Genomic DNA, 18,319 nt, shown 5'->3' with positions numbered 1-18,319 from the left:
AGTGTTGCATTAGCTCAGAACTGAGTGGTGCAGCTCCAGGGGGTACTACCTCCTTTATTGAATCAGGATTTTTTTAATAAGTGATTTACAATATGGTGTTGACTTAATGAAATCAACCTGTGTTTTGCTGAAAGTGCTTTACATCTTATAAATGTACACAGACTAGATAAAACAGATAGAAGGACTTAAAAAAACCCCAAACCAGCCACTTGCTAGTAAAGTAGGTAGATCTTTACCAATCAGGAGAAAAAATTTCAGAAAGAGTGGCTGTGTTCCAGCAGTCTCTTCCAGTCATCTGCCAGGCCCCAAATATAAATTTCATTATGGTTTTGGTTCTTTCTCACTGGTTTTGTACTCTCTAATCTGTATACCTGCACTGCAGGGTGGCATCATTGTTTGTCAAGGTAAGCAAGGTAAACATGAGGCTCAGATGTAGCAATTAAAATTTCATTTATTGACACTTTAACAAAACACTTTACTGTGTTTGAACTGTGAAACAGTTTCACTTGCATATCTGTGACTATGTCAGATGGTCAGAACAGGGTTCTTACTGCTCAGGTGATAGGATTCCTTCCTTGTAGGCACAAGCTACAGGTACAGGTGATTGCTGTTGGGGCTATAGGAGGCTTGGTGCTCTTTTGTGGAGCACTTTTAGGGTTCTGCAACTGTGGTGTCTCTCCATATGCCTCTCCTTCCTTGGGAAGTGGAACTATGAACATTTTCTCCCACCACAGTCCATAATGGCATATTAGTTGCTGTACAGCATGACACACTGGTTTGTCTGCCTACCTTCACAGCAGTCAGAAGAATTGCATTTGCTCTGGTCTGGCTTTCCCAATCTGAAACAATGATTCCATGAATACTAGAAGCTGGTGTTGCTGCCAGAAAAGTGGTTCTGCTCTCCTCTCCTCTCATCCCTGGAGAGCTGGCTGAGGTTAGAGGAGCCAGCAGGGAGAGGGACAAAAAGAGAGTAATTTTAGCCTGGACTGGAGCCCCTGATGGGTTCACTGCATGGCTACACAAACACTTGTGCCAGCACAAGGCAGGAAGGGCACACAGGGGATGAAACAAGTGGTCAGGAGAGGGAAAGATGAGAATGTTGCTTTTGCTGACACCACAGGAATAAATTGCTTGTGGAATTGTGGTTGAAGTACCTCACTGGTAGCCAAACACAGAAATGGCTCCTGCAGTCCCTGACCACCACTCTGCTGGTCCAGATTTTTTGATTCCTTGAACCAGATGTTACTTTCCTGTAATTCTCCTGCTCAAAACAGAGATTTTTTTTGCCACTTCCACATGTTTCCAGTATTGTGACAGAAAACACGGAGTGTGTTGAAATAGAACAGTGCTGGTTTCCAAGTGCAACACTGGTGCTACAAAAAGTATAAATTTCAGGGCTTAGAGACCTTTTTGGTTCAAATTGGCTAGAATTGTAGAAGGCTTTAATTTGCCAGGATATGTGTCCCTGTGACCTTGTTTTCAGCAAATGGTTGACTGGCTACTATGTGGTTGTTCTCATCAATTGCCTGATTTAATTTTTTTTGTTGCCATCATCTTTGTGTTGTTGGTTGACCTTTCTTTTTGGCTTTCAGAGGTCTTTTTTTTTTGTTCTGGAAGGTGCTTTAGGGTTTTTTTTTTTTGCATTTTGTTTTGGTTTTTAGAAAAAAAGGTCAGTGAACTTGGAATAATTGTAGCAGAAATATGGCAAAAATCCCTGTTGGTCTGTAATCATAGTTCATCACTGGATGCAAGCATACACTTGACATATATAGAGCCAATTGTGTTCATAATTATATGGTAAATACTTCACAAAAGGTAATGGGTTTGCCACTTAATGACACCTTTTTAGAAGCTTATAAGGGAATGAAAAGGAGAATACACCAGGATTACTTTTATGAAATATTCAAGTCTTCTCTTCTTGACAGTCATAATAAAGCTTCCCACTTCTGATGCTTGTCAGATGAGAATTTCAAAGGACTTTATAGACAGGAACAATGTAAAGCATTAAACAATCTATCCCTTTGGGTGGGATGGAAAAGTGTTGTCCTCCTTCTCCAGAAGCCACAGTAACAGATTTTCCACAGCCCCACCTGATGGAATGAAACCTGGATCCCTGATAGGCATTAACCTCAGACCTAATGAGTAAAAGGAGTGCTGATGAGTTCTGTCTCCTGTGTCCTTTGCAGGCTTTCTTTGTGGACCACAACTCGCGCACCACGACGTTCATCGACCCGCGGCTGCCCCTGCAGAGCAGCCGGCCCACCAGCGCCCTGGTCCATCGGCAGCACCTGACCCGGCAGCGCAGCCACAGCGCTGGGGAGGTGAGTGCGGCCTGGGCCTCCTCCTCCTCCTCCTCGGGGGCACCACCATCCCCTTGCACATCATTCCGTGGGGGGAGGAGCATGATCCTTCTGTAACAGTGCACCAGTCACCTGTAAGGTTATATTATTTTTTCTGATAGCCATCGTTGCTTTTAACATGTATGAATTCAGAGGAAAAATGTCAAACATGAGTTTTTTCTTACTTTGAATTCGCAGTAACCCCACTTAACCACAGGAGAGCATCTGATTACAGATTACTGATTCCTGTATCCAGTCTTTTGCTGACAAAATGTGCATTGTCTAGCGTGGTGTCTGCCAAGTGTGTTCATACATAACTGTGCAAAATAAGAGGGGGGGAAAGATGCATGTGTGACTATACATCTAGTTATGCAGCCTCCCCATGAAGTGTAAAAAAATCATACCACATACAGCCTTATAAGACTGTTATATGCCTTTGAATCTATACTTAATCTCTACTTTCTGATCAGAAGTACATGGAAAACACTATTTTGTTGTTATGTTGTTGTGCACCATTTTCACTGGCAGTCCCCATAGTGTTGTTGTCACTTCCTTATACTTGTAACCTTGTGTATGTGCAGTGACTTGGACTTCAGTTGTACTTTATTTAAAAACTTCCATACTGTTGGCTGTAGGTTGTCATTTCAGGAGAGGGCTATTCCATGCCAGCAATTAAACATAATACAATTCAGAATAGCAAGAGAAATGATCTGATTTATTCTTTTTTTAGCTCAGTCTTGTGGCAGATGAGGGTCTGCCAGGCCTCTGTTTCAGAGTAAACATGAATCTTGTCTGCTGCTTCTCTACCAGGGCTTCCACTGAGCTGCAGCAAGTTCCGCAGCACTGGCTGCATATCTTGTCACATCCTGTGTGAACATGGTTTAGTCAGTTCCCCTCCAGTGTCAGGAATATTTTGCAAATGGTTTTAAATAGCATTTCCCATCAGTTTGGTGATATTATGTATAAGGCAAGAAGCTATATACCTTCATATAGCTATTTAGATCTTGAATAGGGTAAAGCAAGTATTTCTGTTTGATTTGTAGCACAGCAGAATTTTTTTTCTTGACTTTACCCAATATGCACCCAAATTATCTATCTTTAAGCAGCATCCAGTAGCTCTGCACTTAAAACAGGTATTTGTGCCAGCCATGCTCCTGAAGTTGTCAATGCTGCAAAACAAGTATAGTTTATCCAACAAGAAATGATCATACATATTTCATATACATAGTTCTGCTTACCTGTCAAAATTTCCCACTTCATTTAGATACATGAAATTCCTTAAAGTATGTTTCTATATGCAATTTTAGAAGTGTTTCCTTGATATTGTTACAATTATTACTTGAATTAATTCCAGGTATAATTCCAGATAGGAATCTCAAGCATAGCAATTCAATACAGTATTACCAGTCTAGTATTAATGATGCAATGATGTTCTTTTTACATATGTATGAACCTGAACACCAGTTTTTCCTCTGCACTTTAGGGCTTATGTATTGCATATTTGCATTTTTTCCCTATTTTAAGCTATTGCATAAAGGAACTGTAAATTATTGCAAAAGATGAGTACTTAATGAAAAAAAAATCTAAATACTTTCTTTGGTTTAAACTTGCCATGAACTTTGATGTTTTGAAGCCACTGACCCAGTTTTTACAGAGATGCTCTAAAGCAAACATGAACCAGTGTAAGGAATGCCTTTTTAGATAAAGCTGAACTACAGTGTGAAGCTGGAGCTAATAATAATGGCATTCCTTTTCCAGCACATTGCCTAACAGGAAATAATTCTACATTTTTCTGAAAGAATATTCTGAGAGAGCAAAAAGGTCTTGGGAGATATCTTGGGACTTTTGCTGCTTTGTAATTTCAGAGATTGGATTCAAAAGCAACCTTTTATAATTATTTGATCTTTTGCAGTTAGAGTTTTAGAGATCTTTGAAGCTTGGGAGTGCAGTTCAAATGCTAACCATTACATGTAGGCAGATAAATGGAGAAGTAAACAAAGAGGTCCAGCAGCATGAAAAAGAGGTTGACCAAATGTTTTATAGAGATAAAATACAGAATACCGAGAAATATCTAAACACCAGAAATATCTCATGATGCAGTTAACTACAGCAATTGCCCTGACATAACAAATGCCTCTAAGAACAATTTTAGATTGTGGTTCTACCCTAAAAAATGTCCCCATGCAATTTTTTAAAGTCCAGAAGGTGAATACAAGAAAAACACAATAGTGTTTCTGAATTACTCTAGGAGCCATGTTTTTAGGAATTTTGGACTTGTTTGCCATGCCTGAATGTGAACTCACTTCTTTATTCTCCTTTGAGGCTTCAGCCACAAACTTCTTTCCACTTCAAATTTAGGGAAACTGCATTCATGCCAGACGTAATAGAGGTGCTAATGAAGGAGCAGAATTTTGTTTCCAGAATGTTTCATGTAGATAAAGATGTCCATTAATTACAAAAGACAAAATTAAATTACAAAATCAAAAAAGGTATCCCAGTTTCATTTTTTTTGGTCTCTTTCCAGAATGGGACTGTTTAAAAATAGCAGTAAATTTTGCATTAGTTTTGATTCTTCCTATTAATGGGCTCAGTATGCTAAATAATGTTTTGCTAGTACCTCTCCTAGTAGCTCAGCTGCTTCCTGCTGCAGTGGCTACTTGGGATAGTGATCAAGCAAGGCCTTGATGCATGTGCTTAGTTCTAAGCCATATAAATTCTCTCTTTTCTGTGCTTGTGCTGGCACAGAGACACTCACTGTGGTTGCTTGCACGTTTTCAGGTCGGAGAGGACTCTCGCCATTCAGGACCCCCCGTTTTGCCAAGACCATCCAGCACATTTAACACAGTCAGCAGAGCTCAGTACCAGGATGTGGTTCCAGTGGGTATGTCAGCATCCAGCCTCTGCTCAGAGTTCTCCATCACTGAGGGGCCATGGCAGCATACACTGCTGGGGTTTCCATTCACTTGGCATGGCTGGAGGTTGCCATTTGTTATGATCCTTCTGTCCATCAGCATTTCCCCACTGTTCAGTTGGAGCTTTCAGAGCTGGAAGTGTGCAGAACCAATTAAGTGATGTATTTTACCTTTCTAGCTCACATACTCTGTGTGCTTACAGGATGAACTGAAGCCAGGGAGTCAGATTGGATCCTAATTGGACTCCATGTATTCTCAGTGATTTTTAACTTTTTTTTCCCCCCACAACTTCTGAACATCTATTTTGGCAGGATTACAGAAAGTGTTAATCAGCTTGGAATTAGCCATTTGCTTAACTTCTGTTCTCAGTTACAGACACACAGAGTTACTGACTTCTGTGCTACCATGTACAGAATGTAGCTTGTTAAATCTAACAGCTGTCACATTGTGCTAAATCAAGATAAATTAATCCGATTAACTCTAACTGGCTCTTTGTACTGTGGCATGTTTACTTGGAAACCTCTGCCCATTTAAATCCTCCCCCCTTGCCATGGACATGGTGTGCATGCTTCACAGGCTCAGCCATTAATGAAGATTTGATATGGGTGTTTCCAATGGCTGCCTAATTTTGAGAATAGATGCAGTGAAAACCAAGGTCCCTGCAATTTTATACTAACAATAACTATTCTGGTTTGACCTTAGCTAAGAGTGTGAGTGCTAAAATATAATAGAAATTGCTAACAGAATTATAGCTGTTAGCATAATTCTGTTATGTTATTCTGTTTGGAAAGCATGTGTCACAATGAGATTTGATTCATAATCATAAGAAATGTGTTCCTTAAAAGACAATAGAATTGGTAGCCTTACATACAGAAGTATCAACCCAGTACTTCTAAACTTAAAACTGTCAAGGTGAAGTATGTCATTATTGTTGGAGACTCAAAAGGAATGTCATCCTTTGTTTTGGGATCTCCTGGTTTCAGCATGATATTTTTGTGAATGTTTTCAGCTTACAATGACAAGATAGTTGCATTTCTGCGGCAGCCCAATATCTTTGAAATTCTACAAGAGCGCCAGCCAGATCTTACCAGGAATCATTCACTCAGGTAAGAAAATTAGTGAAGTTTGCTATTCCCATTTCAGTAAAAATGCTAATTACAGTTAGCTACTTTCATTAATTAACAGTGGAACATAACAGAATGTAGACTTCTGGTGACTTCAAACATATTCATAAAGCTGTGGGAAATAGTTGTTTACTGTATTTCTGTGCAACAGCCTACTATAACAAGGTTGAGGAGAACAGAGGTAATGTTTAATTATCAAATAAAGGTACCTAGAAAAAATGTTTGGAACAACTGGCATAAGAGATTTGCTGATGTCTTCCTAATGTGCCAAGACAGCTGGATGGCACAGCAAATGTGCCCATTCATTCAGCTGAGAGCATGAGGCAGAATGGCATTTGGATTTGTCCATATCTTTGCAAAGCACATTTACAGAAAGGCTGTCCTGACCTCATGATAACTGGAGATAATCTTACCTCATCAGAAGTTTTTGTCTCTCCAAAATTTTCAAAATGTGGTTGCCTTCTTTTTTATGGGTTAAGCTCACAGCCAAAGCCCTCTGGATGTGACAAGATGGCTCTACAGCTTTGCTAACAAAGTCCCTATTGCTTCTTATCAGAAAACTCATGATGCTATATTGAGAAATCACTTCTCTTGCCCCACAGATTGTCAGCTGTATCCTCAGAGGCATATTTGAGTGTGTGACCTTTTCTTTTCTCACATTCTGCTAATAACCCCCAACTTTCTTTGCTCACAAATCCAAAACTCTGTTGATACACCTATAGTCTCAGTGCTCTTGTTATTAAACTGTAGGGAATGTAATCAGAGCAGCTAATGCCACAATAATCCTCCTGATCCTTGCAGTTATCTCTGAAGATATCAGAAATGATGCTGTCTGCAAGAGAGCTGATGTATTTTGGTTAATTCTGCACTTGCAAACCTTTGGAGGAATACACCAAGCTTCCAGATGCTAAAACACTTGAAGCTGCAATGAGATTTCAAATACCTTTGTTATTGACTATCAAAACTGTTCAGTATTTCTCGATGGACAGAGCTGGCTCATTCCTGAAAAAAAAAAAAGTTAATTTTTGACAAGGTCTTTCATTCCTCTGCAGCACTATTGTAAGAGACCTAACAAACAGATTGCTGAGCTCACAGGGATGCTTGCTGTAGAGCTTGGGCTGCAGGGGGTGTCTGGTGAACATCACAGCCTGCCTTACTCCTTGAAGAGCCAAACTGCAGCATTCCTTCTGGTCGCCTGTTTGAGGGATTAGGGCTTGAACAAAAATCTCAAGCTTTTTCTTCACTTAGATATAGCAGCTTTGCCAGAATTTAGGGCACCATTCTGTGGCAACCTGCAGAGAGAGGTAATATGCAGAGAAGCAGCTGAAGCTTGCTGCTCAGCAGAGCAGGTTCAGGCAGTGCTGAATTATCTCTCAGATCACCGGTACATCAGCCTGCTTGCACAAGGAGATGATGGGATTTTTCCAGCCACCTGCATAATTTCTAAGGTCTGTAAGTTCTGATAACGGTGACTCTTTGCCACCCTGTGCCAGATGTGAAATGACTCTCCTAAGAACCTTTATTTTGGATTTTCTTTCTCCTTCCCAAATGCATGATAAGATTGCCACCTGTGCTAACAAGTACTAAATATTTAGGCCAGCAGTGTGTCAGGCAGGAGCTTGGGTTCAATATGAAGGTGACAGTGTGGTTTGTTGGTTATAGCTCACAACACATCTCCCAGCAGACCTTCCTGGTGCACACAAGTCTGGGAAGCAGGTTGCTGGTGAAGAGAGAGAAGGATAGTTTGCTTATCATTGCCCATGCAGCCTCCTGGGGCTGTCAGGTTGGCAAAGGTTAGACAGGCCCAGAGAGGCTGTGCAGATGGAATTGCTTTTATATGCTAAAATTTATTGTTATTGTCCAAGATTTTTTTAAAAAAAGGGGGAAGAAGAAAAAAAAGTGAGGGGGAAAAAGAAAAAAGGAGAAATAAAAATAGCAAGAAAAAAATGCATAAAGAAGAAAAAAATAGATTTCTGAGCCCGATGCAGTCATTGGATGCAAAATATGGTGTAAGTACTCTGTGATGGTTAAGTGTTGGTGGGTTTGGAGCACTGCTGTCTTTCTCCAGATTGCCTTTTAGTGTTGGTGGGTTGTTGCTGCTATTTTCTCCTCTGAAACATGACCAGTTTTAGATTCTGCCTTACTCTTTTGGCAAACATGCCTTTCAGTCGCTGGCATGAATAGCTAAGCAGTCTAGTTGGTGCTTTCAAGTTGGGCAGATCAATAGCACTGGCATTCCTGAAATGCAGATGAAAATGCTTTTAGGTTTAAAGTTTTTGAGCTACAAACAGCCTCAGGGTTCCAGTGGGTAAAAGCCAAGGCACCTTTTACACTTGCTGTGTCAGCCCTTGGAGCCTGAATCCTTGTCTTCTTCCAGTCTGTATGTGGGCTGGATGGTTTGCTCTGCTCTGCATGTCACTTTCCAGTCCACTGTGAACTGACACAGGGAGGACACAGATCAAAAGACACCAGCACATAGAGATGTGGGCAAAACATTACAAGAAGGTAAAGTGCTGCAGTGAAGAGCTCTTAACATCATTTTCTATTCCTAGATTTTGCTACTGGGTTATTTCCCTTTCCTTCCCAGTGTGATACGAGTTTTATCATCCCAGTAACATTAATTTGCCAGATCTTTTTCTGAAAGTCTCCTGACAAGAAAGCTGCACTGCGACTTCTTGTGCTCTTTCCCTCCCCATCAGATTTTTCAAATATTTTGATGTGGGTTCAGAAGCTTCTTTCTTCTGCTGTTTTTCTTTTCTCAGCATGAAATTCATGGTCTCAAGGGCTATATTCAGAGTACAAATGCAAGCAAAATGCAGTATCATTGGATATGCTTCAGGCTCTTCTACATGAGACAAAGAAACATAGCAATCCCTTCACCTCTTCCAAACATAAGGATCGTCCTACTTCCTGTCGGACAAAGTCATGCAAAAGTCAGTAAAATCCTCAGCCAGCTGAGTTGCCTGCTCATCCTTTTGATTTGTGGGCAGTTGACAGTTGTGTGAGATGGTTTTTAGCAACTTTCCAGAGAAGTTGCTTGTAAATTCTGCCCCCCTCAGAGCACCACAGACCCTTTTCAGGAAAGCAAATTTCAAAACAAAGTAATCTGAGAGGTAGGTTGCCTACTGTAGTCTTGCTTGACATATTGGCTTCAGACAAGACATGGAAGTGCATTGGTGTGCTGTGCCAAAAAAGGTATTTCTCTTTTGTTTTATTTTCTTGATACAAAACGTCTTCTAAGCCAAGCTCCATTTCCCTGGTAGCTCTAAGATGAGTTGCAGCAGTTTGCTTTGTGCTTGGATGATGATACAGGTTATACTGACCAAACATACAGGCAGGACTCGTGTATGATCAGAAAACCAACCTCCAGTGAGCTGCCACAGATCTCAAATCATACCTCTTTTTTCTGTACTCTACAGTTCCCTCATCTCTTCTTTTTTTCTTTTTTTCTTTTTTTTTTTCTTTAAATAAGAGATACTCCTCAGCTGATGTGCCTCTTTCCAGAAAACTCCTCAGGAATCTGGCATAACATACCTCTGAGGGGCTGTGGATATCTTCTTCAGTGTTTCAGGGTCTGTTTGCCTGTCATCCTATTGGGGCTTTTGCTACTTCAGCACCAGAGCAACAATTGGACTTCATCTTTCTTAGAAAAGGCTTCACAACATAAGAGGAGAGGCTTTTCCCAACCATCTGTAGCTGCCAGGCTGCAGGAGAAGGCTCTTCACATGAGCACATGATGGCCATAGAGTAGTTGGGGTGGAAATGTTTCTCCCAAGGCTTACGCCTGTGGGCCTTTGGTGCAGGCAGGTGTCTGAGTGTGGATAAGGAGGTAGGGGCTGGGTGGGTGAGGCTGTAGTGGAGAGGGCATATGGAAGAAGAGCAGGATGGGAGAGCAAGAAGCATCCTTTTTATTCCATGAAAGGGACACACATGGGCTGGCATAGGACTGGTACCACTTTGTCCCATGATCACTGTGGAGGGACCACTGCAGGGAGGCCTAAGCAGGTTTCAGCTGAGAGAGCTCCCAGAGATGTCTCTTATTTTACACAAGTTACAAATTGCTGCAGATCCAGGAGTGAGTTCCTAATGTAATACTCATCATCTAGGAAGGAAGATATCTGAGAGGTGGTCTTCCACCTGGAGTGGGTGTAAAACACTAAATGCCTTCTTATATCCCCTCATGGGCTGAAGTGGTATTTAATGTGGGCCCTCACAAATGCACAGACACTACCAGAGCTATAAATGGAGCAAAGAAGGAGGAAAACTGGGGACCCAGGAGCTGCTTGGAAGCTTCAATATGTCACATTGAGAAACTGAAGGTGTCACCGTTCGAGGGAGAGCTAAAGCAGGGTCCCCTTTGGCAGACCTTCAGGCTGGCCAGTCCTTATCCCTTGCAGTTAAAGGATGTCTGAAAGGCACAGCTAATTGGAATAACTTCCTCTATCCTGATGCATCTTGCACCTCTAGCATCTGAAGTACCTTTGCTAAAAGGAGTTTTTGAGAAACTTTAAATAATTCCTTAGCAGCAAATTAGATTCCAAGCACAGTTCAAGTCTGTCTTTACTCATGCCATGCTTTTCTTTTGTGACTTTACTTCCAAGATGTTGCTTAAGAACTTGCTTCATTGCTTTACCAGGGAGGGGAAAAAAAAAAAAAAAAAGAAAAAAAAAGAAAGAAAGAAAAAAGTTTTGCTTTTTTCCAAATCTACAGATTTTTGCACAGTGCAACAAGATCTGAGGAAGGATAATCTTTGTTGTGGTTGTTGTAACTCCCTCATATGTTTAGATTTGGAAATGGAAACACCAGCAACTTGGGTAGTAGTGACCAGAACTGAAATGAATGTATCTGTTCTTCCTTGGATGCTACATTTTAAAAATTGGTTTTGATTGTTGGCAGTGTCTCTCCTGTGCAGTGTTGTGTTCCAGAGTTCTACCCACACTGGCTGGCATGGCAGCCAGCACTGGTACTCATTTTTCTTCTGTTCTGTGTTACTTACTGACCCCTTTTCCTCTGTGTCCTGCAAGTTCCCAAAATTCAACAAAATGCCCTGTTTTGCAGTTTCCCCATGTGTAGTATAACAAGTTTTGTGATGTGACTTATGTGTTAAAGACATGGTTAACCTTCTAAAGAAATCCTAGCTGCCAAAAGTGAAACAACACACTAGCAGAATACAAGCTCTCTAGAAAATACAGCAGAAATCTGCAGTTCTCAGTATGTCAAAACACTTGTACCCATATCATTGCAGGCAAGTTTTTCCCACCAGGCTTGGTTTGAAATCTGCTGGGACGTAGCATACAAACAATTTCTGGTTGCTTGTAGTTTTATTGCTTCATATTCTTTTTCCCAGGGTGCTTGATTTCCTTCAGTCTGATAGTAATCGGTGTCATTTTCTTAATGTGTGTTGTGGGTTTTTTTTAACAAATAAGAGTTCAAATTGCTCACAAGGCTTGTTGGTATTCCCCGATTCTGCTTCTAGCAGAACCTTGCTTCCTGATTACAGATTCATAATTTCCCACAAACTTTATTTCTCAAGACAAGATGGGTTTCAGATTAGAAATGAAATATCAGAGGATTTTTGTACCTCCTAATTTGTTTGAGATTATATGTCCTTCTGTACATTTACTTTGGAAGGAGACTGAAGATATATGCCTTAACTGACTTTCTTCAGCAGAATGATTGGGGATTTTAATGAACATAATTTTATTTTACATTGAATGAAATTGGTCAGAAAAGCTATTCTCTTAAGCTGAATGGTTCCCTTCTAATTTTAGTATTTGAAGTTAGTCATTTGATTAAGGTAAATTATTTTCCATTATACTTCTCCTATATCCTTCTAGAGCTGATGCTTCAGTAAGATTTTAATTTTTATAAAGATCTCAGTTTTATTTTTCCTGGTTAGTCTTTTTAAGACCCTGATTTAGCAAATTATTGGAATCCATGTCTATTTGCCACATTGTGAGACTGAGCAACTCCATGGACATTGCTGTAACACCTGATAAATTAAGACCTAACTAAAATCCTTCAGTATAAATTCTTTGTGTAAATTTTTTAATAGTGATTAGTACAACTGCCAGTAATTTCTTCCTTTGAGGACCTTGGCGCAGTTGAAGTGAAATTATAATTATATTAAATATTCCTATTATTAATATTATTGTAATTATTACATAGGTGAGGAGGAAAATCAGTATTTGGCCAGTGGAAAAGGACAAAGATAATTTGAAAAGATCTCTGACATTTTCTGTCTAAAATAATTTCTCATTACCTTAGAGAAAGAAGAGATAAGAAGTTGAGAGTCTATTAAAATATAAAGTGAAAGTATACCACATGTAGAAAATTGCTGTTCAGAGGTCTCATGGTAGAGTGAGAACATTATACTTAACATATCTTTTTTAGGCATGTTGCCAAGATTAAATCTTCTTCCAAGCCACTGCAAGTAAATCTGAGAGGCTGCTAAATAATGTAAAGGGCTTCAGGCAAAGGCACCTATTTTTCATTAAATACAATTTATATCTTAATGGAAGGTAAAAGACATATATATTTTTAAAAAACCACTGAAATCACAACTCTCTCTGGTAACCCCAGGAAGTCATGGATTTAATTCATTTGGAAGGCTGCATATATTAGTTAACCCAGAAAATGTCCTTCTGGTTTCTGGTGTTGCTGCCGACCAAACACTTAAGATATATTTTATAATCCACCATTTATTTCCTCCAGCCTTGCCATTTGGGCACCAATGTAAAGTGAAGTGGGCTCTGGAAGTGTCCAGATGTTCCTGCCCTGCCAATTGCATGGAGTGTTTTTGACCTTCTGGTCACTGTTGGTAATAGGACATGGGGTAGACAGACCTGTGAGCTGAGCTAATGCTGCTGTTCTTACACAGAGGTCTTTTCTGTTTGTTTGGGGGTTTTCTCCTTTCAATTTGGGACTAAGTTTAGGTTTTACCACATGGGTTTGATTCTTGTTTTCTTTTCCTCCAGAACTGTAAAGCCAAATTAGAATTTATCTCTGCTGTACTATCGTACCAATTAAAAAAAAAAATTAAGGATGTACTTGTATTTCAGAAGGCAGGGGAAGGCTCTGCAGAGAAAAATAATCAGAATCCAAGGAATTATATTCAGTATAGATCCTAAAATTATGTGTGCAACCATGCTCAGAACTTAGGATGCATAGATTCCACAACAGTGACCAGACTGGGTCTAGGAGAAAGGATATGTGCTTAGATGAAATAGAGGAGAAAAATACTGCAGTTTTTTTTACTGGAAGATATCTTACGTGCAGTGTGGTATGAAAATACTGCCTTTAAAATCACAAGTATGCATTGTAATGTATGGCTTGCATTTGTACAGAGATTCAGAAAGACAGTGAACTCGCTTTTTCAATAGGAATGTATTTTTACAGGTTTCAGCCTCCTGCTTTGAATTAATAGACATGGACTTGAGTGTGAATTTCTGGGATTGATTTTTTTTTTCATCTTTGGGAGACTGCCTGCCCAGAGCATGAGCACATGAACATTGAAGAGATGAGGGTAATGGATGCGTCCTTCCTCAGAACAAAGTAGCTTTTTGGTTGTAGTATTTTACTGCTCACATGGACTTGGTGTGGCAGGGAAAAAAAAGTAGAGAAAACCATAATTCAGAGATTTCTGATATACTCTGTACTTGTTGCTGTGGTACACATTGATGCCTTATTTGCAAAAGGTGTTTTGAAACCTTTTTTTTTGCTTGCACAGGGAGAAGATCCAGTTCATCCGGACAGAGGGAACACCTGGGCTGGTGCGTTTATCCAGTGATGCAGACCTTGTCATGTTACTCAGGTAGGCACTGCTGCTGCCCATGCACGTGTGGAGCACCCTGTGGCAGCTGCTCAGGAGCTTTCAGGGAGCAGTGTGGGCTGATGGCATCACCCAATCGCTTCCCCTTCACTCCCTGGACTTGCAGCTGGGAGAGCTGCATCTCAAGGCTCAGGTTTTATTTTCATCATGTTCAGTTCTAATTGGCAGTTGAAGGTCACACTTTTCATAGGATGATGGAATGTGAAAGGCAAGTGCAAGAGCACTGTGCTTGTGATTTATATGGGTTTGCCCAGACCACTTTTAGTTGTCCTGTTGCATCCAGCCCTGATGCTTAGAAAGGTGGTACAGCTCAGACCTTTATTCAGCAATGAGCCTTGTGCTACTTTTAGACTGCATCTGTTTAGCTCTGGCTTTGGGAAGTGCCTGTTTGTAAGGCACATACTTGAGAGGTGTTTTTATTGCTTAATATCTCTCTTGCCTTTTCACTGTGCTGTGAAGCATTGTCCCCTTTAGTAAAGGCAATCTTCTTACAGACTTCAGAAAATGGGAAGCTGATTCTTTACTACTTTTCATTTATGCTATTAACTCAAAAAGTCAGGTAGATTTTTTGCTAAAATTAAACCCTTTTATCTTGATACTGTGCTCTCATCCACTGTAAAAGTGCATCAAGAAGTTCAAGGGTACCTTTAAAATGGAATCTAGTGAAATAGAATTGATATTAGCAGTTGTATTTCAAGGCCAGCTTGCATAATGATAATCCTTTCTGATCCCTAAATCTCCAAATTATTACAGCTATTAAAAAAAATTTCATTTTAAATCTATGCTTGGGCCTTTTTGAAATATAAATATTGTTTCCTAAAAAACTTAAGATTTTTAATGTGTAACTTGGACGAAAACATCGCATGGCCATGACTGCAAAAAGAACTGTCAGAAAGGACTCGTTTAAAAAATTCCATGTAAAAAAAGTCTAGATATTTGTTTGGTGAGCAAACTTAGTAAAAAGCATATTTTATTTGAACAGTTTTTGCATTGCATTGGATAGTATAACATTGGCTTGCAGTTCTTTCTATAGCTCAATCTTTGAAAATAATTTTTAGATATTATTGTAGCAGTTTATTTGTGTCATGTTGCACATTCAAAATACCTTTTGATACCAGACCCATTCTGACATTAGCTATTCTGTCCCTTTTTGGATTTGCTTGTCAAATATGGGAAAGACTGAAATTTTAATATATATATATATATGTATATATATGCATACATACAGACACACAGATGTAGTGATTAGGCTGCAAAATGTTTGAATTTTTTCACTTAAAAATTATGTATCAGTAATAGATGAAGCATGAAGTAATTGAGCTTGAACATTCTAGATGTGATACCTGGTTCAGCAGGACTGTTATTAAACATAAAATGTTGTGCTAACAAGCTTACCAGTCAATGCACTTAACAAGTTCAGATGTGATTCTTAATCCTGGAGGCTTACAATGTTTCTGAGTAAGGTTATTGACCCCTTTGTAATGAGAACATTAAAAAAAAAAATCCACAAAAAAAAAAAAAAAAAAAAAAAAGAGGGAGGCCCATGAATTTTCAAGGCTGATTAACTATATTTTAACCTTGAGATCAAATACCCAAATAGCAGTTACTGCTTTCCAGTACTTTCCAAATCTGCTTGAGGAAATGGCAGTAAAATATTTTGTAGTGCTCAGAGTGTACACAGTGAAAATAGGTAAGTGACTATCAAAGAAAGCAGGTTAATAACTAGAGATTTATCCCTAGAAAGTGAAACCTGTCATTTATTCAAATAAATGTGTTCTTTCTCCTTTGCTCCTTTTTGCCAGCTTGTTTGAGGAGGAAATAATGTCATATGTGCCGCCACATGCCTTACTTCATCCCAGCTATTGCCAGTCCCCGCGAGGCTCACCGGTGTCTTCACCTCAGAACTCTCCAGGTATGTTGCTCAGGCAGGGCTTCTGCAGGGGCTCCATGAAACCACTTCTCATCCTTGATAAGGCAAAGATCTAGAACTATTTTTGAGCAAAGTCAACAAGTCCAATTGCATTTGACTGTCAGACTTGAACCTTTGCCTTGGGCTCACAAGATATTTTGCTGTGTGTATTGGAACTTGAGGGGTTGTGATTTTGTTCTGACTTGTAAAAAACATACAGACTTGTTTCTTACTGGTGTGAAACAGCTAAGTGACTGCTCATGCCAGCATCCTGATGCCTGGATATTTGGAGCATGGATCTAATAGCTGTACATTAAAATACCAATGTAATGGGGCTGTGGGGCAATTAGGGCCAATTTTATGTATAAAAGCCAGCTTGTTATACTTTAAAACAAGTTCAAAACATAGCATACTGCAGCTGTCTGAATATTCATGTCAGAATGTGGAAGGAGACTGATATTTCAGATTCTGAGTTGCAGATTAGAACTAAATTATTGCGAGTATGACAAGTTCCATTTGAAAGCCATGTTGATAGATGTTGCTATGCTTAGTTTCCTCAAGATAACAGATAAATCAGAAGTGGCTTAAGGGGATTTCTACAAATTTGATAACAAAAATATAGATAAATAGAGAACATTTAGGGTGTAAGCAACTCTAGGTAGTTCCAGACAGCAAGAAGTTTTTATCAGATAAAGAACTGTGATTTTCATGGGCATTTCCCTGTCCACAAAAACAAAAAGCTTTGCCTTTTCATGGAATCAGATTAAATGTGGTGGCTTTTCTTGCTGTTGGACAAAAGACCTCTGTAAGATCTCTCTGAAGAAACTATCTGAAGACTTTAATGATCTTAGGCTTTCTGCGAAGCAGTGAAATACAATATTCACATTTATTAATACTTTCAGTATGTATATGTTTAGATATAACTGTTTCCCTTTATTGAAAAGAAGGGAATGATCTGCATGTATGCATCTTACTTCCAACTGCAAACCTGGCAGTCTTTTACAAATAAAACCAGTTTTGGCTTCCAGAGTTAAGATTTCTTAATCACTGGTATGTGCACCAAAGCATGCTGGGCATAGCTTCATTCCAACAAAGTAATTTCAAAATACACTCAGTCTTTAACATGTGATATTCTCATTTACTCACAGTAGCAGCAGACAGTAGAGAAGGAACAGTGATGGGTTTAGTCTCATTCTCCCTAAAATTGTATCTCTCTTCTGGCTCATAGAAAAATATAGAGAGACCATTGAATCTCCCTGTCAGTCTCCAAGCATGCATGTTTGTGTTGGTGTACAAATGACTTTTTTGATGAGAAATTGTAAATAGCCCATGTTTCTATGGAGGCTCTGTTTTTTCTCATCAGCTAAGCTGGTTGTGCTGCACTGCACGAGGTGGGGTGTTAAGGATCCATTGTTCAGATCAGTCACAATCGCTTGTACTTTCTGTTTTGGAAAAGATGAATAGTCATGAAGCTACTCTTTATATCTGCTTTAGAATATAACCTCTTTGAAAATCAAGTATGATTATCACACCACTGGTGGTTTTTAGCTCTTCCATTAACATCTTTTGTTCCCAAGGCGGAAGTAATCACTATAATTGCCCAGGAATTTCTTGGCATATGCATCTGATTTGCAGTGAGGACTTGTCATGTGCTGACAGAATATTATGATGCTGATCTCTGAACCATGAAGTAATGTGTTATCAGATTCATGTTTTGTGGTACCTTTCAAAAAAATCCAACTTCCTTGGGGGGTTAACCTTAAAGTATATTTTTGTTGCCTTTTTCTGGTGACTGCATTTTTGTACATCGTTTGACCCAAAGCAAAATAAACAAGAGAGGGAAAAGGCCAATAGTTAAAAGGCTTGTTTACTGTTTCTGTAAGTTTTCAGGAGATTTCAGCTGAGTGTACCTTTAGAAGCTCTTGGTGCTCTCAGTAAAAGCGGGAAGCTACTATAGAAGAATCAGTGACCACGATCTGTGTTTTCAGAGGGATCCTTCATGTTCCTTTTGGAGCCCTGCAGATTGCATGACATTTACTATCCTCCCACACTTCACTTCAAGCCTGGAACAAGTGCAAAGTGTCTTTCTGGTCAGACAGGTCTTTTAAAGACTTGTTAAATGGCATTGAGCGTTGTTAGTGAGCTCACTGTCTCTGATCTGTGCAGAGATAGACTCTGCAGCTCCTTCCAGCCCCCACTTCCGC

At 39.6% G+C, this 18,319-nt stretch overlaps 1 protein-coding gene across 1 annotated transcript in view; it reads left to right on the top strand.

Moving 5' to 3' along the window:
- HECW2 (HECT, C2 and WW domain containing E3 ubiquitin protein ligase 2) overlaps positions 1-18,319 on the top strand; it is a 153,413-nt gene that overhangs the window by 106,589 nt on the left and 28,505 nt on the right. The window contains exons 15-19 of the mRNA XM_054636439.2: positions 2,187-2,321; positions 5,118-5,220; positions 6,261-6,357; positions 14,105-14,188; positions 16,009-16,118. Coding sequence (XP_054492414.1) covers positions 2,187-2,321; positions 5,118-5,220; positions 6,261-6,357; positions 14,105-14,188; positions 16,009-16,118 — 529 coding nt within the window. The remainder of the gene's footprint in view (positions 1-2,186; positions 2,322-5,117; positions 5,221-6,260; positions 6,358-14,104; positions 14,189-16,008; positions 16,119-18,319) is intronic.

The sequence above is a fragment of the Agelaius phoeniceus genome, chromosome 7, assembly GCF_051311805.1.
Source record: "Agelaius phoeniceus isolate bAgePho1 chromosome 7, bAgePho1.hap1, whole genome shotgun sequence".
In the NCBI taxonomy this organism is placed as follows: Eukaryota; Metazoa; Chordata; class Aves; order Passeriformes; family Icteridae; genus Agelaius; species Agelaius phoeniceus.
The sequence above is the reverse complement of the archived record's forward strand: the minus strand, read 5'-3'. Positions and strand labels throughout refer to the sequence as shown.